Genomic DNA, 26,494 nt, shown 5'->3' on the forward strand with positions numbered 1-26,494 from the left:
TGTGTGTGTGTGTGTGTGTGTGTGTGTGTGTGTGTGTGTGTGTGTGTGTGTGTGTGTGTGTGTGTGTGTGTGTGTGTGTGTGTGTGTGTGTGTGTGTGTGTGTGTGTGTGTGTGTGTGTGTGTGTGTGTGTGTGTGTGTGTGTGTGTGTGTGTGTGTGTGTGTGTGTGTGTGTGTGTGTGTGTGTGCCTGGCTACTGGTTCCTGCTGCAGCAGAGAGACACACCTGAAGTTCATCAGCTCATCACCTCTGGCTATAATACCCTGGTCTCTTCACTCCTGTGCCAGATTGATACCTGTGATCTTGCTAAACCTCAGTGTATTATCTCAGCGTCACCTTGTGGCAGTACTGGCAGTAAAATGCTTACAAGCCAGCCCCAAGCTACTTAAAAATATAAACAAAAACATGAAAATCTAGAGGGGATGCCCAATGTCAGCTACTTGGACAATAAACCAATAAACAAATGCCTCTTCAGGGGATCATCGAAATGTGCCCCAGTCAAATAAAATGTTAAAACTGAAGGTGTATAGGGGCTTGGGTTTCAAGGGGTTCAAGAATGAATGATGTGGGCAGCCAAGAGAACATGAAAGGGCCTAAACAGAGCAGAGTTTCTGGTTGGCAATCTAATGGGATAAGGTTCTCAGTGAGTCAGGGACAGATTCAGAATGAGTGTGAGAGCCACCTGGGTGCCATTCCCCACCTCCTTTAAGCCTTCACAAAAGAGCGTTGCCACACCATGACTGGCTGGGATCCCCACCCTGTGCACAGGTGATTTGAATCCCCTGCAATTAGTCCAGAGGGATTTAGAAAATCAGCACAAAACAAAGAAAGATAGCAAGTCTTAAACAATGGGACTGCTACAACCTAGTGTTTTGTTTGCTATGTGCTTTTTGCTCTAGTGTTTTTTCTATGACTGGACTCCATCTCATGCGTGTGTTTTTCCCTCTCCATATGTGCAGATCCTCAGCGTCTCTCTGCTCAGCGCGTAGCTTCACCTGCCTGCCTGCCCTCCTCGCTCCCACCATCTAACGTGTTTGCCTACACAAATCACTTTTGGAGTTTTCTTCATCTCCAGTCTCTGCATTTTGGGTCCAACAACAACTTCAACCCTTACACCTTTTGTCTTTTCCCTGTTCAAATAATAACACACTTCTTTTTTCAGTGTTCTAGTGTAGGTGGAAATGTGGATTTCCAGTATTTGAGTATTAGTTAATTTATACAGTATACCTGTGATAGCCATGCATGGGTCACTGAATATAGTTCCACATCTGAGACTGTTCCTCCTGTCATTAACTAACATTCTCTTGATCAGTGAGTTCTGTACATTATTTCATATTGGATTTAATGCAAATTCTCATCGACCTTAATATCTGGTTACATTTCTACATTCCCATTTCAGTTAGGATGTTATTTTTAATCTTTTTATTTATAAGAATCACACACATCCATGGAATATTAATGTTTACATTTGGTTTGTGGGCTATCTGGAAATGTTGTTATTTGTGCCTTTATCATGAAGAAACAATGTCAGAACTCAGCTGCAATTTATGGATGAATGGGCAGTTAGAAACATTTAAACTTGTATATGAAAAAAAAAAAAAAAAAAAAAAAAAAAATATATATATATATATATATATATATATATATATATATATATATATATATATATATCCTTAACAACTCTGTAAGGACACTCACACAGAGTTTAAAAGCCTGCCCACTCCCCTCCAGTTAGTTAGAACTGAAGAAGCCTCTTGGATGAGAGGTGAAACATCTTCAAGAAGCTGAAACGAGTCCAGTTGCCTACGATACAGCACAGAGTTACTCTGACCTGGATGACTGAGAACCTTCATCAACATGTGAAAATTGTATTTCTTCTTTTCTTATCATGTGCATTTAGGTGTACTGTTGATGTGGTGTTTGATCGACGTTTTATGTAGGCTGTTTATGTCATCTGAGATGAAGTGAACTGGACTGAAAGGAAAGATTTCAAAGCTACAGTAATCTCCTTGATTTATTAAATGACTGCTTATATAGCAGCACCGCCATCTGCTGGGGATGTATGCTTAACGCATGATGAAGGCTATGTTGATTTTAAATCGGGTGTTATATAATAAATGTATTTATCTGTTTTGACCACAGATAATTAATATTGATGAAAAACAACCAAGAATATGTACAGTAATGAAAATGGACAACATTTAGGCCCTTTTTAGATTAAAAGTACAACAACATGGTGATTTGTTTGGCGAGCGTCATTGGCCGGCTGAATTTGCCCGTCGTTATGGACCAATCGGAAGACACTCAGGAAATTCAGCCACTCCGGAACGGAAGCACCTATCCTGCATCCATAAACCTCTCAGAGGTTTGGTGCCATGATGCTGCTGCAGACTGCTGTCCGTCCTGTTCGTAGAGCGAAGTCAGACTCACCGCGCAGAAATGATGTTAAAGTTTTAAACGACCTTACAGAATAATAACAGTTGTGGGACAGAGACCGGCAGCCTGGATGAAATGAGCCGCAGTCCAGAGGGTGAGTGAACGTTAACGTCGATTCATTTAACCAACAGTTTCATGGAGCGTTTATCTGACATATCATCTGGGCGTACTTCGCATTAAATGGAAACAGACAGTGTAAATGGGACGCTCAGTGTTAATGTCTCATTGGAGAAACTGACGACGTAGGTAATGCGGAGATATGAGACAAACGATATTAAGTAGTAGTGGCGGTGTAGTGGGTAATAAAATACGTCTGCTGACTAAACTGTCCAACGTCCAGTAATGAAAAACTTTATCTGCGTGTACAGCCCTGAATATAAATACTGTGTGTGTGAAAAATACATGAAATGTAGATCCCCCCCCCCCTTTTTTTTTTTTTTGAAATATATGCATCATGTAACAACATTTTCTTCTGAAATGATAAAGTTGTGGATGTTATGACACTGGGCCCCTCCACAAGACAGGGCAGTTAAAGGTGCACTATGTAGTTTTGGAGAAGAAATTCTAATCAGATGACCGTCATTGATTTTCATGCCTTAACAAACTCTCTTTGTTTTCTTGACTGAATAAACAAACTGACCTTGACTGAATGACAACACAAGTTCATACATTTTTACTTTTACTAAGGTGGCAGAGTCTGGGAAAAAAAGTGTTTTGTAGATCTTACTTTATTCTGAGAACAGATAGGGGAATTCAGTTAGGGGGAAAAAAATACAAAAAATTCTGAGCATGATTACCTCATTAATATTGTAAATATGAAAATTCTGAGTTTGAATTACTTATCCAAAACTACATAGTGCCCCTTTAAGATCAGGTATAATGCATGGGCCACCTTCTTCTGCGATTCTGTCGTGCACACCCAGCGCTCAACCGAAAAACCACCATAGAGGAAAAACACACAGTGGGGCATCAGTTCTGCCTCGACTGGAACACACTCTCCATCAGGAAGACCTTTTTTTTTACTTGCCCATGTGACAATTCAAAATAAGGGCTCATTTCCATAATATGTAGGCTATATGTCACACCCCCATTTGCTCTCACATTGTAATCTGCTTTAAAAAAGAAAGGAACATCATAAGGCTCTCTACCTTGCGTGGGGTTGTATGAGGTACTTATACCTTGTCAGTGTATGCATGTTTCCCACTGGACATTTTGGCCATAGATATCTTCATCTGCTGGCCAAAAGTCGGCATATGCCGCCTAAAGTAAACCCTGATCTCACTATCCCTGCTCTATATGCAAATAAAGGCATACATCACTGCGACAAATGGACACAATGTTCTTTACACAATGTTCTCAAAGTTTCCTCTCAACTCAAGAGCTCTCAAAATTTTGCAGTTCATAAGGGAGGCTGGTGATAATGTGGTTCACTGGTTCGACTGGCTGAAACAGTGTGTTCAGAAACATCTGCTAACAGTGGCAGGTTTATAGAGCCCAAACAGGAAATCTCTGTAATCCATTCTGCCTGTTGTTGTTACTTCTTCTTGTTTCACAGCAGCGTTCATTTTGGCAGCTATTATAGATTTAGTCTTATTCTTTAAATGAAAATGCTAATTAGTTTTAGAAACATTTTAGTCATTTCTATCCTTTTATAGTTTTTGTCTAGTTTAACTTGACAAAAACTCATACACATTGTAGTAACTTTTTGTCAAAATGTTTTCTCTCTTTAAATTCATTCAATTGGGCTAATAAGCCTCTGCATAATCAGCAGCCTCATGTTTGCAGATTTCTTTTCGAAACATGCTGACAGTCTCTTCAGGTAGTTTTGTAGGCTGTACTGAGAAATACTACCAACAAAACAATTAGTCGATTAATATTCCCACCTGGCCTTAGAGCTTAGAAATCTTACACAAATATCTTCCAAATAAGATCTTCCTAACCCAGAAACAACACTTTGACTAGATAGGTGCTGCAATACCATCTTCAGAGCTGCCATTCTGATAAGGACAAGTAAGTGAAAACACATTGAGCATAAAAACAAGCTGCTTGTCCAAATATGTAAACAAACCTGCCGGCTATAAGCGTACAGCAGCAACATGTGATGCACACATCAGTTGAGTAGCCAGTCCTTTAATTTGGCCCAGGACACGTGCACACCCACTGCTAAAATAATGTGATCATATGTGGCCCAGCCCGCCCATGAATGTGGCCTGAGTGGTCGGATTGGTTCTCTCTGCATCCTTAATGTGTATTGGGAATGTTCACACAGGTACTTAGAGCTGTCCACTTGTGATAAGATCACTCGGGATGGATGATGATACCAAATCTGAACAGGGCCTCTGTTGTATTGGTGCCAACGCGAAGGTCCTGCTACACTATCTAGAGGGTAATATTATGTCAGTGCCTAACTATCACTAACAAATTATAATGTGTATCCAGTTTGCATATCCATCCCGGACACCTACCACCCATCTCACCAGCAGTCCTGAATGGGCGAGTTTACCCAAAACACAATCTGGTGGCTATTTGATGGTAGTTCCGCTTTGGCACCTCATAACCCTGTCATTCAGGTGGATGACTGCAATTTTTGAGTGAAAGGGGAGAAAAGGAGTAAAAATGTAACATTAAAAATGGTGTGATTGTAGCTGTGGTTAATACTACTGTGATAGTCTCACAGTGGCGAACCAGTATTTAGGCTTGTTGTTAACTACAGATGGAACTAAACAAAACTGACTCATCTCAAGCAAACTGTTTTTGACATGTTTGTGTGTGGGCACTCATGTGCATCAGAGAACATTTGTCATGGTTTGTTCCCCCCCTTATCATTGGACACAGCATTCACCCCCCCCCCCACCCCCCATTTTTTTTTCTCTCACATCATTCACACACAATATAAATTGATCCTGGTATGTTGACATTTAAGAGCTAAAAACTGACTACAAGGAAGCAAGTTGGAACATTAATGGTCCATTTAATCATAAAAACATATTGAGCAGTTTTTATTTTACCATTTAGTTCATGTGCATGGAAATAAATTAGCTTTATATACCGTCTGAGCAGTGTTGTTGACGTTTACTGTATATATGAATCCTTATGCACAGGCTGATGACATACATCAGTGTAGTAATTGTCCAGAACTGTCTGTACAGCGAAAGAAGTCAGTTCAATAAAATATGAACATGAAACTGATCTCACTTGTCATTTGTCATTTTTGATTTTCTCATATTTGATACCTCCTTGTTTATGTTTCTTTTCATGAAATGTTTTACAAAACCAACCACCCTTATGAAATTGAGTGTCGTCCTGTCACGTTTACAGCTCGTATGTTCTGTGCTTTATCAGGTTTTATGTTTTCAATAGGCTATATTAGACAATATCGATAGGGCTGTCAAGTGATTAAAAAAAATAATTAATTAATTACAAGCATTGTGATTAATTGATTGAAAATAATCGCATATGCCAATATTTGGCGTAAGCATTTATTTTGGTAGATGAGTGAATCAATGCATAAGTTTCACAAAACAGTGCTCCTGTCAAAAGTTCCATCTAGGCGTTTTTTGAAGCCCCACTCCAGTGTGTTTTGGTATTTTTATGATCTTTCCTGGCAATGTTTTACAATTTTTGACCAATTAATTTTGTGCTTAAACTAAAAGAAAATTAAGCTGTCACTAAAATGAAATGGTAAACGTTTGACAGTTAGAAACACTAGCTGGAGTAGGACTTTTGCATTCAGTATGCTCAGCAGCGTTAGGTATCGCCACGCAGGGGCACTGAAGGTGAGCTTCGCCCAGGGCGTCATGCAAGCTAGGGTGTGCTAGCTGTGGAACGTGTTCAGTGAAGTAATGTCAAGGGGTGTCATAGAGCACAATTAATCTGCATTATTTTTATTAACTACGGTAATTTGTTGTTTGTTGTTGTTAATTTTGACAACCCTAAATATCGAATATCAAGATATTTGCCGTCATGCAATATTTTTCCCAATATCAAATATCCAACAGCCGTTGTAGAAAAATGCACATGGAGCCGTTGTGGCAGGTTTGGGAGGTTACTACAGGTTAATTGGTGTTACGTAGGCATGCACGCAGGCCTTTAACATACAGACATGGAGGACTTTGTTTCGAAGAAGAATGCCCGCTCGCCAATTTGGCAGTATTGCAGGTTTAATGCGAGATACAATGAGAGCCAAGAGACTACAGGTTTTCTTTGCTGTAGGCAGTTGTTAACTAAACAGGGCAAATTTGCGGATTGATCTCCGTGTCCATTTCCCATTGGCGTTCGATTGGCTGGACTTGCAGAGTGAACAACCAATGATAATACTGTCTATCACAATATTAAGGCAGGACAATATCGTAATATAACATTTTGGATATCACCTAAGCCTATTTTACAAGGTAATAACTTGAACTGCCTTCGGTGGGTAGCAAACTGATATTAGTTGAAGGGGATATAGGGATCATAAAATGGGTTAAGAATAAATTACTTCCTACTGTTCACTGGAGACAGCACTTCTGATCTTAATAGTGAAAGGACTATAAGAAACAAAATTAAATAGTAGATAACAATAATTTAAGTATGCAACATTAAAATTTCCACCCAGTAAAATAGAGGAAATATCTTTAAGGAATGCATCAACACAACATTTTGACAATCATTTTTTAGATCTCAAGAATGCTTCATTGTTAATTAGATTAAAAACGTTTAGCTAAGAATTGAATGGTCCATTTATATTTTCCTCATTAGAAATGTTATTGGCTTATAGCATCCAATGCTGTAATAATTTCCTGAAAATGTAGTTATGCCAGACAATGTAATCAAATTTACATAAAAAATGTAACAAAATGTCCTGACTAATTACATTTTTAACAAATTCCTTATTACATATTTGAGAATTTATTACATTTTAGGAAATTGTTTTGCTCTCCATTTTGTGTTTTAAGAATGTTATATACTTTGACTTTAAAATGAAATAATGACTTTTAGATTAAAGTGCAGACTTTGAGCACTACACAGCCATATGCACATGGACAGAAACTCAGGGACATGTAACCAGACCCTGGTCGTATTGAGTGAGTGATGGGCTACTTCTTCGGGAGATCTCCATTCATGGATTCACAATTTTCAGGTCAGATAAGCTTCTAAACTGTACCCCAAACCTTCCCCTTCATTCTCTATACTATTTATTTCCAACAAGAAACTGCCTAATGAAAATAACCATTCAACAAATAGCTTTTTGCACTTCATTTTAAGGCAGCATACGTAAGCATTATTAGCACTTAGCTACGTACACAATGTGTGACCTCTGACATAAACATACATAAGCAGTCATAAGTATTTGTTCCACCTTGTCATAAAGATGATCAGATGAGGCAAAGGAGAAACTTGATTCAATAACAATCTCTTTTGTCTCTGATGGAAAAGAATATTCCATGGGAATTTAATTGTATTGTCTTCATTGCTCACTTGTGTAATGTGAGCCATCCTCTGCAGCTTTTGCCATCTTGTGATTGTGGCTAATCTCAGATCAACTCTGGTCAATTGGATGACCAGTCAGCATGGGTATGGAGGGCTCATTTCTCATTGATAGATATTTTAGTTGCATCTTAGCCTGATAACAATGAACCACTTGCCATCTGTTGTAAATTTCAAAATGTACATAAAAACAAGGGTTTACATTTCAAATGTCAAATGTTAGTGTTGCCAGAAGGGTGACACCAACAGTGTTATACATTTTGTATTCTTGGACACTATACATTTCAAAGAAAAAAAGCAATAACAATATCAGTCAGGACATTTTATTTCATTGGTAGTCAAGTTATTATGTTATTGGGTTTATTTTATTTTTCAATCAAGTTAAATGCAAATTGTGTGACATTTTCGGGCATTGTTACATTATTGGGGGTTACATGGCAGTGTTGTCTAAAATATCAAATACATACAATCACAATATATCGATGTATTGAATATTTGAAATGGTTTCAACAGTCATATTTCACAGTATCAACACACCTGTACCAGCTGCGTATTTTTGTTCTCCTCTCCAACACTGAGTTGACACATGCACCGCTGCAGTGCCCACATAGCACTACCTCTTCCAGAAGTACATAAACTTAAATCAAGCCCCGGGGAGAAGCGCCAGGCTCTGAAGCCAGTTTTCGTAGTGGCCACATTGTGTAATGACATCGTCACGTGATGCACTGCAGCCCAAAAAGGCTTTTTCCTATAAGCTAACATGGTGAAAGAAGGGGCTGTAAGACGGAGGATACATTTTTTTGAGTGACAAAACCCCCACGAAATGATTCATTTCACTGTCATAATTTAAGCCATTCGGTCCAATAACATTTGGAAAGTCTAGGAGAGCAGCACGATTCAATTATTCTATCCTCATTCAAGTTAGCTGAGCACTAAACAGGAACATAGCTGGTGGAAGTCTCTAGTATTCACGCTCTATGGACTGCACAATGTGGAAGCTATTGGGAAGAACCCCGGCCAGAGCATGGCTGGAAGTCGAGTGTTTTTGGCTTCATGCGCCACTGATAGCAGTTTTCATAGGAATGAACGGGGCTCCGCCTCGAGGGCTGTGTCCAGTAATAATAGGTCCATGACTTAAATGCTGTTGTTTTTAACACAAAGCACAAGCCTTGTTATATTTATATGTGAATAGAAATCTAAAATATCATGCCCTTAATGTTATCTCAGTGTTCCCCATGGGACAGAACCTAGTATTGAATTTCGATATTTTTCAAGGTGTTGTATACAGGCTAGAAATCTTAGTGTTGTAACAACACTACTGCATGACTCCTCTCCACAAAGTACACCTTGTACCAAGTACTGTATCTACACTGATTAGCCACAACAGTAACACTCCTGACAGGTGATGTGAATAATAGGCTTTATACGATGAGGATTTTTGGGGCCGATCACCGATCACCGATTACTGAGTTTAAATAAACCGATCACCGATCTGATCACGTGAGGGAGCAATATGTATATTTAAATAACTTGTTAATTTACTGTATATACTTATGTACTGTTTACTGAGTATCAACAAAAGTATTCTCAAGCATTTTTGCCAATGTTTAACAATCTTTGCCATGCCCCAAACTGACAGAGATGCAAGGGTAAAACATCAATGACCTCTAGAGGGCATTCAAGGACTGGCCAGACATAAGTTCAAAGTTCAGTCAGGTCAAACCAAAATAACTTGAGACAGAAATAATGGGCGCAAGTTTAAGTAAGTTTCCTTGTGCCACCCCTTGCCTTCTCACTGTCACAGCAATAGGGACGGGTACTGTAGTTTTAAGTAGTTTGCTTTAGCATCCGTTTCGGTGTTTGTTTTTCTTTTTCCACGCTCTGTTTCTCGAACTCGGCATGCTCCTCCTTGTGTTCCTTATCCAGGTGCCTGATTAAATTTGTCGTGTTGAAACATGTTGCAGATGCTCCCCCATGAGGTACTCTAGTGGTGTACAGATTGCAAATAGCTTGAGTTGTATCTGTCTCATTCACTTTGAAGAAGTCCCACACCATCTGACAGCTAATGTCGGACCATGTCGGTGGTGTGGAACTTATTCGGAGTAAATGAGACAGATAAAACACAAGCCATCTGCAATCTATGCAACAGGAGCATCTGCAATAGTTGCAACACAACAATGACGTCATTGATTGGATCGGCAAATAAAGACATTACAGCCGATCTCACAAATTGCATAAAATGCAAAATATCGGCCGATCCGATATAGCCGATCAAATCGGCGGAAAACCTAGTGAATAAGATTGATCATCTCATTAAAATGCAATGTTCTGCTGGGAAGCCACTTGTCACGAACCACCCATCCAAACACTGTTGTCGACCAAGTGCAGCCCCTCATGGGCTCCACAACGACAGTATAGAAGAAACTATACTTATGGGTAAATGTAATCTTACAGGGAAGTTTTGTAATGGGAAAATCACGTCTTTAAAAAAAAAAAAAGAACTCCATCTCTAAAATTTCTGCAGAAAGTAAAACTGCTGAATGTAGAACTAGGAGTCAACAAAGTCATAAAATTTCTCATACCTGGATGTACTAGTATGGCTCTAAACAACTGCAAGAGACCCCTAATATGATTTTTTAAAATTGAGACCTACATAGCCCTTTAAGGCCGCATTTCATGAGGTTAAGAACAGCTGAGGAAGTGAAGATAGCTGACTTCCTTCTGTGTGAAGAGACGTGAGCAGTTTGACATAGTTACAGAAAGGTGACAGTACAAAGACCACAAAGTATGAAGTAGAAATCATTTGGGGAGATTTTCCATTCCCCAGTGCATCAACTCCAAACAAACCTGAGCGTCCTCACCTTATTTAGTTTGAAATGTCACAGTGTTGCAATCTCTTTCATGTTGTGTTATAGATAGCACTGCTGTTCTCCTTTTCAGTTTTACTCTTACACTCATATCATTAAGGTATACATTTTACATTTACATAAAAATAGAATGGTGAATTGAATTGAACTAAACTGAAACTACATTTAAGGATACAAATAGCAGTTGCCCAAAAGCTGCAGCTTTTGGGCTGGTGCATGTGTTTTATTTACGGTATGTTGTGAGTGTGAAACACACCAACGCCAGATGGCACTTCCTGAGTGGTAAACATGTTCTGCTTGTGACACATGACTGACTATCTGCCCCTGCTAATGCTGTGAAGTGCTAACACTCCAACACACACACACACACACACACACACACACACACACACACACACACACACACACACACACACACACACACACACACACTCATAATTAATAGCTTGTAGTCCTCATTTAAAGACCTGTCAAAACAAGTTGAAACTGTTGTTTTTTGTATTGCCTTGTCAGCCAACAATGGTTGATGAAAAAACTTGATCGAATAAAGAAAAAAAAAAGAATCATGGAGGAGAAATACAATTACTCCAGTAATTCCAGTACAAATTTGAGTCTAGTTGAATTCAACTTCCTCTTCATTTAAGAGGTGATTATTGTACATTATACTACACTACAGTTGTCTGACAGCTACTGTATAGTTTTAAGTTACTTTTCAGATTCACATTTTTCATTCAAAACATTAAAAGCTTAAATTATGTATTACATATTATGTGTGCACTTTAGAGTACCCAACTGTTTGTAAAAATAGTGCCATGTTGAGCAGCTACTACATGGAAAAACAGCTTATTGATGCGTCAGGAATATTAATAAGTCGTTGTGTACCATCTGTGCCATTTCATTCACATAAAACAGTAAATTAGGAAAATAGGTAACAACAACTTTCAGCAAAGTTAAATGACAAAAATACAATAATAGTATGTACATCATACCTTTGAACCAATATGGAACCAGTTGACAGACGTTTTGACAGGGAAAAAAATCATTAACAACATCTCAGCATTTTATTGGAGCTTCAACTGTGTGTTGAACTTCCTCAGTCTTTTTTTCTGACGATATCTTTTTGTCCAGCCCCTGTTTTCAAGGTCAACAATAAACTTTCTTTTAGCATTTTAAAAATATGATGAAACTCATCTAAATGATCATTGAGTTGGTGCCGTTACTGAAATAATTAGCAGTGCCACTTGTGTCATTGCAGTTGTCATTTCCTGCACACATGCTGGTCAGTGTTCAGATAAAAAAAAAGGAAGTTAAAGACTTAAAATGTCAAGGAAGTAGTTGAAATGAGGAAGCTTAGGTGCTCCACCACCTCACTGTGTGTCAGTGCATAGACTGACTGTTAATCTGCTTCATCTGGAAAACACAACTGGGATCAGATGTGGGTGATTAACTGTTTTAATGTGGTTTTGACGGCACATTTTTTGTTCGTCAGGAGCTGGCTGAATTTCTGACGACCTGTTCACATGTTCAGACTGCTGGCAGCTGATATGCTCAAGTCCTGAAAGAACAGAGCTAGAAGAGGATCAACACTCCGGAACTACTTCACCACACTGTGTACAGTAAGTGTTACCAAGTTATTTATTCTGTCACTTTGATGACCTATTTTTGATAAAACCAATAAACAAACAAAAAAATGAATTATCTAAAAGATAAACATAGATGACAGAATCAGTTAATGTGTGTCCATGACAGATTAATTGCCCTAGTTTTTTTCTTGTATAGTCTTTTCTTAGAATATAATATGATATATTTTTGGACTCAGATGACTAGAAGACACTTTTTGTCTCCAGGTCTTTATTGCAGAACATATCAGATTATATAAAAATAGGGTTAAAAAAAGAACTTTAGTTTTTCCCTTTTCTGTTACTAAACATCTACCTAACCACACTTAAGGGGACAATGTTGTACTTTTTACTCCACTACATTTTTGATAGCTGTAGATTATGAGATACAATGCAACATATAAGACTGAGTCAGAGTTGTTAACCCTTACAACAAAAGTGTCTACGTATGTCACATTTAAGATGTCCTTCAGTTGTTAGCAGTTCCACCAAAGAGACATTTCCCCTAAACCCATGTTCAAAGCTTTTGATCATATTCCTTAATATTCCTCTGTAGATAGAATTGCCAAGTTGTGATGAAATTATGGATGTTCAAATTTGTATATTTCTGCACTTTCTGGACAGTTTTTGTCCTACTTAGAAATATCAACATTTTTCCAGTCTATGAATATCAATTTTCTTGTATTTATTATTATTATTGGAATTGGAATTTTATTGGATATAATGTATACATGTATATAATATAGCTGAATGATATATACTGTCTATGAGGACCAGGGTAAATAACTTTTAAATGATCAAAAATCTGACTGTAATCTTACAATGTTAAAATTTAATAGCAAAACGATAAAACAGATTCAATAAATCTGAAAATCATTGTGGAACTACAAATAGTATGATTTATTTTTATACATTAAAGACTGTGTTGTGCTTTCTTAAAAACAAATTCTAACTTCAGAAAAGTCAAGTCAATTTTATTTTTATAGCGCCAAATCATAACAGAAGTTATCTCACAGCAGTTTTTACATACAGAGCAGGTGTAGACCATACTCTTTATATTATTATTTACAATATTATTATTATTTATTGAGCAAGCACTTGGTGTAAGTGCTAAAGAAAACCTCGATTTTAAGAGAAAGAGAGAGGCAGAGAGAGACGTAAATTGAAAGGGAAGACAGAAAAAAATATGTTGTCACTGTTCAACAGGTATAGTTGAGACAAGGATGCAGCCTCCGACAATGTTGAACATTCATTGAAATAAGGAACATTTACTTTAACAATTTGTTTTTAATATAAATAAAACATAAATAAAAATATTTCAATGCAAATGGATTTTGGGTAGATGAGTGAATCAATGAACAAATGGACATTCTAAAATTTAAAAGGAGGTGAGATTGGTATGGTATGAAAGCTTCTTGCTGCAAAATAGTGCTCCTGTCAACAGTTCCATCTGGGTATTTTTGTAAGGCCCCACTCCAGAGTATTTTGATATTTTTATGATTCTTTCCTGACAATGTTTTATTATTTTTTTGACAAATACCTTCATTTTGTGCTTAACCTTAAAAAAAATGAAGCCGTTGCAATAATGGAATGGACCACAGTAGAATCTGGGACTTTTATGTCATCCAACAAGCTTGGCTTCTGGTATTATAAATGGGACCTGGCTCCTTTTAAGAATAAGGCAGTTTGTAGCGTGTGAGTGGAGAGCGACGTGTGGCTGTGGCTGAGCTATGAATAGACAGCTGATAGCCACCAGAGCAGACAGAGAGTTTAGCAGTAAAGTTGTCTAGTGACAGTAAATGTACAGTACAGGTTACAGTTTGCCCATGAATAAACCCTGCAGCTCCTTAATACATACTTAATACATTCCGACTATTAACCAGACCCCATTCTCGGTTTGGAAAAAAAAAAGTTAACCGTTAGAAAGGGAGAAACACTGGCTCGATAGGGACTTCTCCATTCAGTAGGGCTATGCTCAGCAGCGTTTAGTCATCTGCCTCCATCATGTTAACAGAGCTACTGTGGAGCGTGAAGGGAACATGTTCAGTGACAAACAGGGTAAAGAGGCGTCTTAGATTCCATAATCTGCAACCTTTGTATTCTACAAATTTACTAGCATTAAGTCCAGCAGTGAAGGCGGCCTCTCTGCTGCACTGCTTCAGGGGTCCACAATTGTACAAGACGCTGAGCAGGTGCAGAGTTTTTGAGCTAAAACAGACTAAGCACCAGACTAAGCAGCAGTTATTTTTCTTACCCATAGAGTTTAACTAAGTTGTTCAATGCTGCAGTGTGTGTTGATCAGCTGGTCTCGTGGACTGCTGCTTTGCCCAACAGGAGAGGGCAATCCACTGCTTTCCAGCAGAGAATCATCACACTCGGCTGCAAACTGCCCAGTGGCTGCTGGAGGTCACGGACAGAAGAAGCCAACAATGGCGCCCAACAATGTCCAGAGCCTTCAGCATCTCAGGGTGAATCTCATCCGCCCTTGGTGCCTTGGCACTGGGGAGCTTCTTAACTATCTCAGTGACCTCTTCTAGGGATATGACAAAGATCAGGAGCTCCTCAAAGTGCTCCTTACACTGCCCAATAATATTCCTGAGTCCGGTTCAGCAGTTCTCATCGCTGACTGACAACAGCCTGGGCTAAGCCCCTTTCCCCTTGCACTTAAAATTTGAAACAAATGCAAAATAGATGCATTTTCACAAGCGGTCTCAGACTTTCCGACCCTATGGTATGTGTGCATGTGTATGAAAAATGTATTAATTGAGTTGTGGATGGTCTCATCTGAAATGTTAATATAATGTGACCTAACAGAGGGAAGAAATATGGAAAATGTGATAATTGGACTAACAGCAACATGCTATCCAATTGTCCTGCTCTATTCATTGAATAACATCAGTGGAAGTAATAAGGTGAGATCGATATCATTTATTTGTTATGTTAAAACCCCAGGATGGCACAATAAAATCTAAGTCATAGCCCCTTTATGCTCCTCACATACTGTAGAACAAATGTACAAACATTTTAATAAGAATAAATTAAAAATAAAACAATATATACAGCTATTTAAATACATACAGTGCATTCAGAAATGTCTAAAATTCTGTTTCTGCTTTGTCATTAATGGTGTATTGAGTGTATATTGATAAAAAAGAAATAATTCAAATGATTTTAGCACAAGGCTGCAACATAACAAAATGTGAAAAACGTGAAGGGGTCTGAATACTTTCTGAATGCACTGTATATTAACATACATATATACCTATACACCCAGATAGGATACAGTATGTGTAATATCAGTGTTAAGTAGGGCTACAGGACATAGAATGTATGATGTCGGGAAATTAACTCAAACGCGTCCTGCTACAACTTTTTTAGCTGCTTGATACAAAAGGAAAAGGAACACAATTATAATTTTCCATAAATAATCTACAGGAAGTCTGTTTAATACAACATACTTTTGCAGTATGCAGGCGAGATGTTTTACTTCTAAGGTTCTTGAATCATCATATCTGGAAAAAAATGTGTCTAATTCAGAATTTTATTAAATAATAATAATAATTATTAATTATTATTAATTAAAAAAAAGAAAGTTTTCTGGATGTTGTCTGGTAAGGTATATGATCTGCTTTCTATTGTAACCTGATTTTCTTGCACATTTGTGACATCAAACATGTCACAGGAAAACATACACAAAAGGACGTGCACATTAATTTTGGTATAAAATGGTATATGATGCTGATTCCCGGGAACCTAGAACTGTTCACTTGCTTTACCCCAGCTCCGCTGTAGACAGGGTGTGCCTTTGCCTCCCTTTACCTAAAATCAATGATCAGATCATTGGTTTTGCTTACGTTAAGCAAAATTATCTCTGCATCACCCTACCGAACTGTTAATTTCCACCAGATATGAATTCCCATATTGTTTGAAATCTGGAACAACAGGATACTCTCTCTCCAGGGAACCCAGCCCTGGAGGTCTCTAGTATTGAGTGGAGGCGATATTACTGCCAATCCAAATTGTCTGGAGTCTGTGAGGAAATCCAATATCCAGTTAGAAAACCCTGATTCCAAAAAGGTTATGGCACTGTGTAAAATGTTAATTAAAACAGAGTACATGGGGTGCCCTGAAGCTCAGTTGGTAGAGCACTTGTCCCCTGTACGGAGGCTTTGTCCTCACTGCAGTGGCCCAGGGTGAACCAGTGAACTGTGGCCAAAATAAACAAAACCCAGCTATCTTCCCATTAACAATCCTCGTAACCCGAAAGGAGCAAAGAAAAGAAACGAAGAGACATCCACTGAACAGTGCTCAAAGAAAATGTCAGTTCACCCCTATTCTTTGTGCTAAATATGCATCTTTATAATGTGATTACTATTTACAACATGTTCAAAAGAACTGTTTGTGTAACTAGTTACATTATGATGATATAACGACAAGCACAATTGCAGCAGTTTATTATCTATACAGGAACAGAACATGTACCAGTCAGTGATAAAGTTGACTCTCTAAGGGAGCTCACACACAGCACACTACAGTGGCTAACTAGCTAACTCAGAAAGTGCATTTTGCCCTTAATTGAATATTTCCATTCTTGAAAAGTACAGTGACCCACTCGAAACATGTATCATAAACTGCACTGGACAACTCACCTCAAGCATGTCTCTCATTAACTGGCTTACAACCTCTGAGGGAGGGCGCCATTGAGCCAACATTTCTTCACAAATACATCCTTATCAGAATATGATAATAATGGCAAGTGGAATGGTATACCCTCCAAACACTCCCCCCTACTAAATTCCACTTGCACCAAAAATGACAAGATGCTCAAAAGGGAAATAAAGAAAGAGAAAAAAAATGACCACTACAACATACAAGGTACAAAAATCACGATTGTTCGATCCTTTCTCTCTTTTCCTGCGTCAATGATGAGGCCACAATTACAGTCACAAGCACCCAGTCCAAAGACCACTTTTTCAGGAACAGTATGGGAAGGAGTTGGCCAGACCCTATCACCACACACGGGGAAAAATATGCCTGTTACATATTCCATATACACCGATCAGGCATAACATTATGACCACCTGCCTAATATTGTGAAGGTTCCCCTTGTGCAGCCAAAACAGCTCTGACCTGTCAAGACATGGACTTAAGACCTCTGAGGGTGTCCTGTGGTGTCTGGCACCAGGGCGTTTTATAGTGGATCCTTTGGGTCCTGTATGTTGGGGGTGGGGCCTCAGACCTGCTCCAGCACGTCTTACAGATGCTCAATCAAATTGGGATCTGGGGAATTTGGAGGCCCGGTCAACACCTTGGGCCCTTTATTGTGTTCCTCGAGCTGTTCCTGAGCATTGTTTGCGATTTGTCAGGGCACATTGTCCTACTGGGGGGCCACTGCCATCGGGTAGTGTTGTTGTGATGAGGGGGTGTACTTGGTCCACAACAGTGTTTGGATGGGTCGTGCGTGTCAAGTGGCATTCACATGAAGGCCAGCAGAACATCGCATTGTGATGAGATGATCAATGTTATTCACGTCGCCTGTCAGTGGTTTTAATGTTGTGGCTGATCAGTGTATGTCATGACTATAAATTACCTCAGTACAAAAATAAAAACAAAAGATATTCACTCAAAACTCATCTCTCACTGACAAATGTTTGGTACGAATAAACAAAAATATCCATATCAACGCTCCAACAAAAAAAGAAATCAATACTCAGAAAAGTCTTTAAAATACCACCTCTGTTGTCTGATGCATGAGTTCAATAAGTCTGGTAACCCGGTTTCAACAATGTCCCTGCTCTGGACCTGGCTTGGCTCCTAATCTCCTTGACTCTAACAGAAGCTCTAGTGCTGTGCAGAGTAGTGTCAGCTGGGCTTTGTATGCCTGTGCATGGAGGAGGATCACAGACCTCTTCCATTGGGGGATCAGGCAGTGATGGGCTATAAGATGTCTGGCTCAGTGTCTCAGGCAAAGTGGTGTCAGTAGATAGGACAGGTGCATCATCAAACTGCTGTTCAAACCCAATGTTCTCTGACTGATCAACATCCTTCGGGTCTGCCTTACTGGAAGTCTCAGATGGCAAGATAGACACCCACACCCTAGTCCTGTACTCTGCAGAGGCCACAGAGACATCAGCAGCTGCCTCCCCTCTTGGCATCAAGAACCACAGAGCTGGACAAAGAGGACACTTCCTCCTTATCCAGGGGAGCAGCATCAGGCAGAGGGAGAAAGTTCACTGGCAATATTATGTTTCTATGTACCATGTCTCCTGCTCAGTGGAGGCATGCTGGATCTTAAAGGTGTGGCTCTCCTCGCTCTTTCTAACCAGGACATAGACAGCATTCTCCCAGCAGTCAGCGAGTTTCCTCTTGTTGGCTAGCAACACATGGTCACCTACATCCACCAGCACTCCACATACCTTTTGGTTATATAGGTCAGTGTGTTGCTGCAACTGCTGGGATGCCACAGCTTGAGCTATGTCCATGATCTCTGAAAAGTCCCTCCGCAGTGACTGGATCAACTGATCATAGTCTGCAGCCTCTTTGTTGTCAAGGACAAAGCTGAAGATGATGACAATGGGAAGTCTTGGCACTCTTCCAAACATGAGTAGGAATGGGGCATAGCCTGTTGTTTCATGGACTGTGTAGTTGTAGGCAGACATCATGAACATCTTTAACTCTGTAAGAACACACCCACGCAGAGTTTCAAAGTCAGCCTACTCCTCTCCAGTTAGTTAGAACTGAGGAAGCCTCTTGGTTGAGAGGTGAAACGTCTTCAAGAAACTGAAACAAGTCCAGTTGCCTACGATACAGCACCTAGATTTACCATGACCTGGATGACTGAGAACCTTCATCAACATCATGAACATGTTTTCCAGTGTCCTGTTCATCTTCTCACAGGGGCCATGTCCCATCGGATGATAGGGCGTTGTATGGGACTTTTTGAAACCTGCCACACGGGGAGCTCTCAAAGTTGGCCTCTTGGTCAGAGTGTAGATGTTTGGGAAAGCCATAGATGCAGAAGTAGTTATGCCACAGCTGATCTGCAACTGCTTTAGTAGATTGGTTGGGGCACAAAAAGGCGTGCGCCATCTTTGTATTGGTCTGTGACAATAAGCACATCCAGTGACCTATTAGGAGAATCTTCAGCTGTCCAGAAGTCAATGCACAACAGCTCAAGAAGCTCCAATGTTCTGATGTTTTCAAAGGTGCCCTTGCTTCAGGTTCTGGCAATTTGCTCACAATGTTCAGTGTTCACTGAACAATGTTCACTGTTGCCCCTGGTGGCCAGCCTCATCATGGACACCTTTCAACACCTTGGAACGCAGCTGCCACTTCATGTAATGTCAGGCTGACAGTGGAGAAAGAAATGACAGGCTGGCTGCCCTCTGGGTTCTTATAGATTGGGTGAACAGACCAGAGGAAATCCTCTTGCACTCCGTGTGCACACACTAGCTGCATTCACACTGCCCTTTGAGTGCGGGGAACCTGCGCCAATCCTCCGCATCCTCCTTTGTGTGAAAGTCTCAGATGCGGCGAGGGGTGAAATTTCGCTGCGGCGCTGATGCACCTCGGGAGGTAGTATCAGAGGTGCAGCAGAGGCGAACCGGCGTCTGTGTGAATGGATAAGCCGGCGGCGCGGAGCGGGGGCGTGTTGATCTGATGGTGTTCACAATCTAATAACTAAACAGATTCAAATAAACGAGAAATGACCCCCAAAGCAACATTACAGGACCAAACAACAGTAACGTAGTAACTGATCGTGTCTTTGGCAACTTATACGAGGAAAAAAATACAGCAGTTATACTTGGAGAAGTGTCTGTCATCCTGTCTGTCCTACTCTCGTCACATTTCTGCCCGAAAAACAACTGCAAGTGTTTGCCTCCTTCCACTATTGTGTTGTTGTATTTAATGTATTGAAAAAAATCACCGCGACGGTCAGCCCTCCCCACCGAGACTTCGGTGAACTTTCCCCCTGAAAACAGCATCCCTCCCTGCGAGTGAGTCAGACAGCGTCCTGTTTACTGATGCCGATTATGTAATTATGTAATTTAGAGCAAAAGATGTAACTTTGTCACTTTCCAGGATGCATGGTGGGTCAGGATCTCAATCCCAGCACATTATAACATCATCCATATGATTATAAACAGTTAGCAGGTACATGTTTAGATTAACAGGAGGACACTGGGGGAAACACGTTGAAAAAAACACACAGACATCATCATCATGACGTGTACCATCACGTCTCTTTTGGATCCGCAGCACCGCTTTCTGTATGAATTACACACTGGTGCAGCTTGGTTCTGTGTGAACAAACAAAGGAAGAGAATTGGCGAAACGCCACTGCGGAGATAATGCAGAGTCTCTGTGTGGAAAGGGCTCCTGCTGCAGCCTCAGCCAAGGTCCTCAGAGGCAATGTTGGGGGTGACTTGTTACAAAGTAATCTTTGTAATGGTCTCTGGCAGTGACAGAGCTATAATAACTTCATCCAATCAATTTTAGCAGCCCGAAGGTATTGTCGGGACAACTTACCTGTCTATCAATCTGTCCTTACCTGCCCACCCTGTGCTGACTCCACCCACCACTCACTGCACGTGACCGGAGTCTATGCAACGCACTGCTGGAGCTGTGGCGGAGTGAGCTCATTCTTTACAGACAAGAAAGACGAAGAAAGTACAGCTGCACTTTTCATTACCAGCTGTACCTACAGCAGCTTGTACTGCCAAACAGAGCAAGAAAAGAAAGAACGAACTGGAGAAGGCGACAAACAAAAAGAAGTTGGAGAGCTCAAGAGGTGAAACGAGAGTCAATATTGGAGTGGCTGTTCAACGATGGAGACAACTGATGGAGACGAAGGCCTGAAAATGGATGCCATGTTAGCTGTGTCTCTGTTGGACAGGTAATGAGCTGGTTTGTTATGGTTGGGGAAATGTATTATTACTCTGCATTATGTAGTCAATGCAGCTAACGTTAGCTCCTTATGTTGCTGTCGTATGTATTAGCCCAACACTAGTATTAGCAGCTTGTAGCTAATGTTAGCTAGCTAGCTATGATAGACTACTGCCATATGAAACATATTTACATGTAACATCATCGTTTACACGCAGGCCAACGTTTATATGTACTGTGGATCTGATCCATACAGCAGTGGTCACACATGCACTGCTACCCTGGGCTGTTTGGACATTAGCCAGACGAGCTGTATGTGAGGGGCGCACTAATTCTTGTGTGCTACACGTGTGAAAGGCCAATTCCACTGTTTGGATGTCATGGGAAGATTGCGTAGTGAATATGGTTTACATTGTAGTTGTGAGCAGATGTTGTTAGATGGTATTTATATGACATTCATTCATATAGACTTTGAACTGGACGTTTTACAAATGTGCTGATGTATCCTATTTCTGTGTTCCATAGTTATGAGGGACGCATCAACTTTCTAAGTGTCAGCCTTCTAAGTGTCAGTTCACAGCAGAACCATGCCCTGATGTTTCCACTGCAGTCTCTCTCTGACAGGTGAGTGCAACTTGATGATGATAGCAACATGGATCAGACCACTGTTATTCATGTGATATGTGTCTTTGATGGATACATTTCATATATATGTGTCCTTATTTCATATCAAGTTGGTTTGCTTTATGTGCATGAATGTGCTCCTTAGCACAGATACAATACAAAAATAAATGGTATCATTTCATTAGCTGCACCAGGAAAATGCTTCAAGTACTGGTCCTAGCAGTCACATGGTAGCCTACCGTCTGATACTATTACATCTTAGTAAGACATTCTTTGAGAAAATAGACTTTGCATTTCAAGCAGACCACAGTAGAATGTGGGAAACACTGACAATAATTGCTGCGTACAATGCACCCACCATCCCTTTAAATAATCGCTTGCCACCTATCACATTAGCTTCCCATCACCCACCTAACCCCACCTAAACATTTTTTTGTTTACATAGCAACAGTCCTGTGTTGTCTTTGAGAGAATCAATAAAATGTTCTATAACCCATAAACACATTCAGATGTAACTTTATGTCCTGTACATACATTTAGTTCTCCATCCTCATCCAGTTTTCTGTAATTATTATGATTTTTGCAGAGATGATGACGATTTTTCAGTCACAGGAGTTGGACAAGTAAAGTTGTAATATTTAATGTTTCACTAAGCTGGAACTCCTTTCTCTTATGCCAGGTACTACAAGATGTAAAACAAAAAGTGCAGAAAACAGAGCTTGTACACATTATTGTCAAGAATAAAAGCAATAAAAATATGATACTAATTTCTCTGAAAGTGACATTTTGCTAACACCCCCCAAATAGTAGAATCGGTAAATATGAAATGAACGTAAATGTCACAATTCTGATGTGAAAGAGGCAACTTCTGGTTGTTGTCTGGAATATTTGTTACTGCATAAAATGCATCCAAAGTTGTGGTGTAATTTCAAGGTCCTTGAAAAAGCTGTATTTACTGTCAGATAAGTAATTGTGCTATTCTTTCTACAGGACAATCACTGCCAGAAGAGTAGAGGATTAAGACAGCACAGACATCAACAGCCTCACCTGTTGGCCAACACTGATCTGTGTTTATAATCAGTCAAGAAACCTCTGGGTGTCCTTCCTGTATAGAGTTGTTTATGCTAACTGTACTGTATATTGTTTAAATGATAAAATGCATTCTATTTTTGTGGTGTTATTTATTTACATGTGTTCCAAAAAATCTAATAAGCAAGAGTCTTACCTAATTCAGTTGTTATTATTAGTGCATAGGGGTGTGCAGAGCAGCCGATATTTGTATCTGTATTTGTATTTGTTGAGGGGGGGAAAGTATTTGTATTTGTATTTGTATTCGAGTAAAATTCAAAATAGGCGTAAAAATATATTTTTTTTTGAGTTACATGTACACTTCTAATTTTCGTTACAGTGTAAGTATTCTTTAATTATCCATTATAATAATTATGGATATGCAATATTGGTTGATGTTTTTCTATAAATCCAGCAATGAACATATAACAAGGAATGTGATTGAAAAGAAAAAACATAACAGCCATTACCTCATCCATGGTTAAACCAACAACTAAAACAATATCATTGTGAACATTATGAACCCCACCACCACCCGTCCTTGCTGGAGGACGTTGAACAGACAGAATAAAAACAAATAATACTTAAAAGAACTGTTCTTTCTAATGCACAGAGCTCCAAGAACTAAACTTGATCTGTAAATAATATGACATAGTAGCCTATAGCTAACGGTCATTATGCTTCTGGCCTCTACCTGGTCTTTTTACTAAACTTAACCAACTCCTTTCTTCATTGCCTAAACCACAAATAAACAGGTGTCAGGCAGAGTTCCAGCACTTGTGTGATGTGATTGCTCCAAATGTAGTCATTGAATTCTGGCCTGCAAAGCAACAGATGAGCAACATGATTAGATATTTTTATGGAACAGAGCTCGACTGTCCTCAGCATACTGTGAACATATACACTTTCAATGGTCAATACTTTATACATTTAATATTCAATTAAATATATATCCAGTTAATATTCAATTTTTTTCATTTTATCTATTCGTGCTTTTGACTTTAAGTACCAGCCCTTTATTATTCTTTTTTCATTTTTCTACTTACTGTGTTTATTGTTATGCACCAAAACAAAAACAAAAAAAGTGAAAAAAATTGGCAAAAAATGTGATTCTGATTAGGGGACTTGTGTGTCCAAGTTACATGCCTGGTCAATATACTGTACAAACACAAATAGTGTGTGGTGTTTATCAGAAAAAAGCACCAGTAATGTTCTACTTTAGATGCTGACCTGCTCATGTGCAATCCTTTGAGCTTGAAGATCTTCTACTCAACGTATGAACATCTGCTCCTTGACCTTGTCCTCTCTGACGTGATGATGTGCTTCGCTCTGGATGTACTTGTCACGAGTCCAATACAATATTCACGTTTGTCTGTGAATCACTGAGGGAAATAAAACAAAATAAAACATGTAGCAGGCCCACCTCTAATCTTGATGTTTTACCTTTGCCATTTCTAATGTTACCATAGCCAGCTGCTGCTAGCTAACCAGCAATAAGTTACAACATTAAAATACACTTTCAAAACAATGTCTGAATGCTAACAAAGCTAGCTTTACAGCTATCAGTACAAGCAATGGCTATGTTGGTTGTTTACGTTAAATAAGATAATAGTAGGTGTTTACTTACAGGTGATTGAGACATGAGGTAGCTACTTGTTGTTAGATGTTGTGATGACAACGATGCATCGATACACTCTCCTTCCCACCACTCGTGAGGACTTTGGACTCCATCAGCGGTATTCGCCAGTCGTCAGACAGTGCGCGTTCATGGTTTGGGGGCTTAGGAGAGAGGCCTGAGTGCAGAGGGTGGGGTTTACTGGCTGGATACTTTAAAGATCTAGCAAAAAAATAGTTATTTTTTCAGTTATTAACCTTGATTCTTATTTGGTTCTATATTTTTTCTCTTAGGTCTATTGCATCCTGTTGGCTGAACTTTGTGAGGGGACATTTCCTTAAGGGAGACAACATGGCTGACAATGTGAATACATTGCCATTTTTCTATGGCAACATCACCAGGGAGGAGGCCGAGGACTACCTGCGGCAGGCTGGCATGGGCAATGGCTTGTACCTGCTACGGCAAAGCCGAAACTATCTCGGGGGCTTTGCACTGTCTGTGTCATATTCAGGGCGCTGCTACCACTACACCATTGAAAAAGATCCCAATGAAACATATGCTATTGCTGGTGGTAAGAGCCACAGGATCCCTGTGGATGTGATTGATTACCATTCACAGGAAATGGATGGCCTTGTGTGTCTGCTAAAGAAGCCCTGTAACAGGCCCAAGAACATGCAGCCAAAGGTGGGGCCGTTTGAGGACCTCAAGGAAAAACTGATCCGAGAGTATGTAAAGCAGACCTGGAACCTGCAGGTTAGTTTCAACTGTATCCTCCAAGTACAAGGAAGGTCATTTATATATCTAAAATATGAAGTTGGTAGAGTAGGAATTTAAAAAGCAATACAGGTTTAGAAGCACAATAAGCACAGTAGATCATCATTGAAGCAGGAATGGTGGATGCTTACAATGTACTATTTTGGTTAAAATGTTAGTAATGTGTTTCTTGATCCATCTGACTTCTTTTTAGTGTTGCTGCTGTGCTCCCAGATCTCAGTAATTACTTTGGTTATTCCAACTTTGGTTATTTTTTGCTTTATTTAAGAACAATAGTCATATACAAAAGAGAAAGGGAGACAGGTCTCTTAAATGAACACTAATTGGTTTTCCTAGTTTTATTGCCTAAATTGTGATATCTGTCACTGCAATGTTTTAAATATTACTATATTGTTTCTAGAGCAGCAACAGTAATATACAATAGCAAAATCACTATAAACTCAATAATATATGTAAACAGACCAAAACTGAATTGATTGATCAAAAGGCAGTGCTTTTATGTGTTGTTTTGTTATCTAGAAAATAACTTGCTCCAGAGCAGGTTAGATGTACAGCATAAGTTACCATTGCAATGTACCCTGGTAAGAAGTGAATTGCCACTAAGCCCTAAGGTAACCCTGAAGTTGCCTCACTAACCACAAATCCTGCTTTGTAGTAGATGTCTCTGGTCGCTAGTGGTGCGAACCTAGACAACCTAGTTGCTCTTACCTTTTCTTTTGTGCAAATTTAGCCATTTTAATGCCAGGACTTGTCTCCCCACATGCAAAACAAGTTACCCCACTGTTTTGTGGGCACTTTTAGCACAAGACAATGGTGATTTGTTTTATAGAAATACAAACACACCTCAGGATTTCCCTCACATACCAAAATGAGAGACTGACACAGCACTGTGGAAATAGGTCTGGCCATGCAAGACTAGACCGAACTCTTCCTGCTTCATGTTAGCATTCATGTAACAACCAACAACAGTTAACACAACTGCTTGTGGCTTGCAAAGGTGTGTTTTTCCCCATTTTCTTATCCCCTGCTGTCCATGCACAGATCTTTTATCAACATAAATTGATCACTCTTACAGTATGTCTACACAAGTAAAACACATTCTTAACACACAGAAATACAGTTAGCCCCTCTGCAGAGA

At 39.5% G+C, this 26,494-nt stretch overlaps 1 protein-coding gene across 3 annotated transcripts in view; it reads left to right on the forward strand.

Annotated features, from left to right (window-relative positions):
* Positions 1–2,324: 2,324 nt before the first annotated feature.
* syk (spleen tyrosine kinase) overlaps positions 2,325–26,494 on the forward strand; it is a 51,342-nt gene continuing 27,172 nt past the window's right edge. The window contains exons 1-3 of one of the 3 annotated variants that reach the window (XM_084339752.1): positions 2,325–2,528; positions 12,260–12,386; positions 24,876–25,335. In XM_084339752.1, coding sequence (XP_084195878.1) covers positions 24,934–25,335 — 402 coding nt within the window. In that variant the 5' untranslated portion in view covers positions 2,325–2,528; positions 12,260–12,386; positions 24,876–24,933. Of the gene's footprint in view, positions 2,529–12,170; positions 12,206–12,259; positions 12,387–24,875; positions 25,336–26,494 lie in introns of those variants that run through there. The other 2 variants (XM_084339750.1, XM_084339751.1) reach the window with 2 other exon arrangements.

This window comes from Pagrus pagrus (genome assembly GCF_965226575.1).
Source record: "Pagrus pagrus genome assembly, chromosome: 19".
NCBI lineage: Eukaryota > Metazoa > Chordata > Actinopteri > Spariformes > Sparidae > Pagrus > Pagrus pagrus.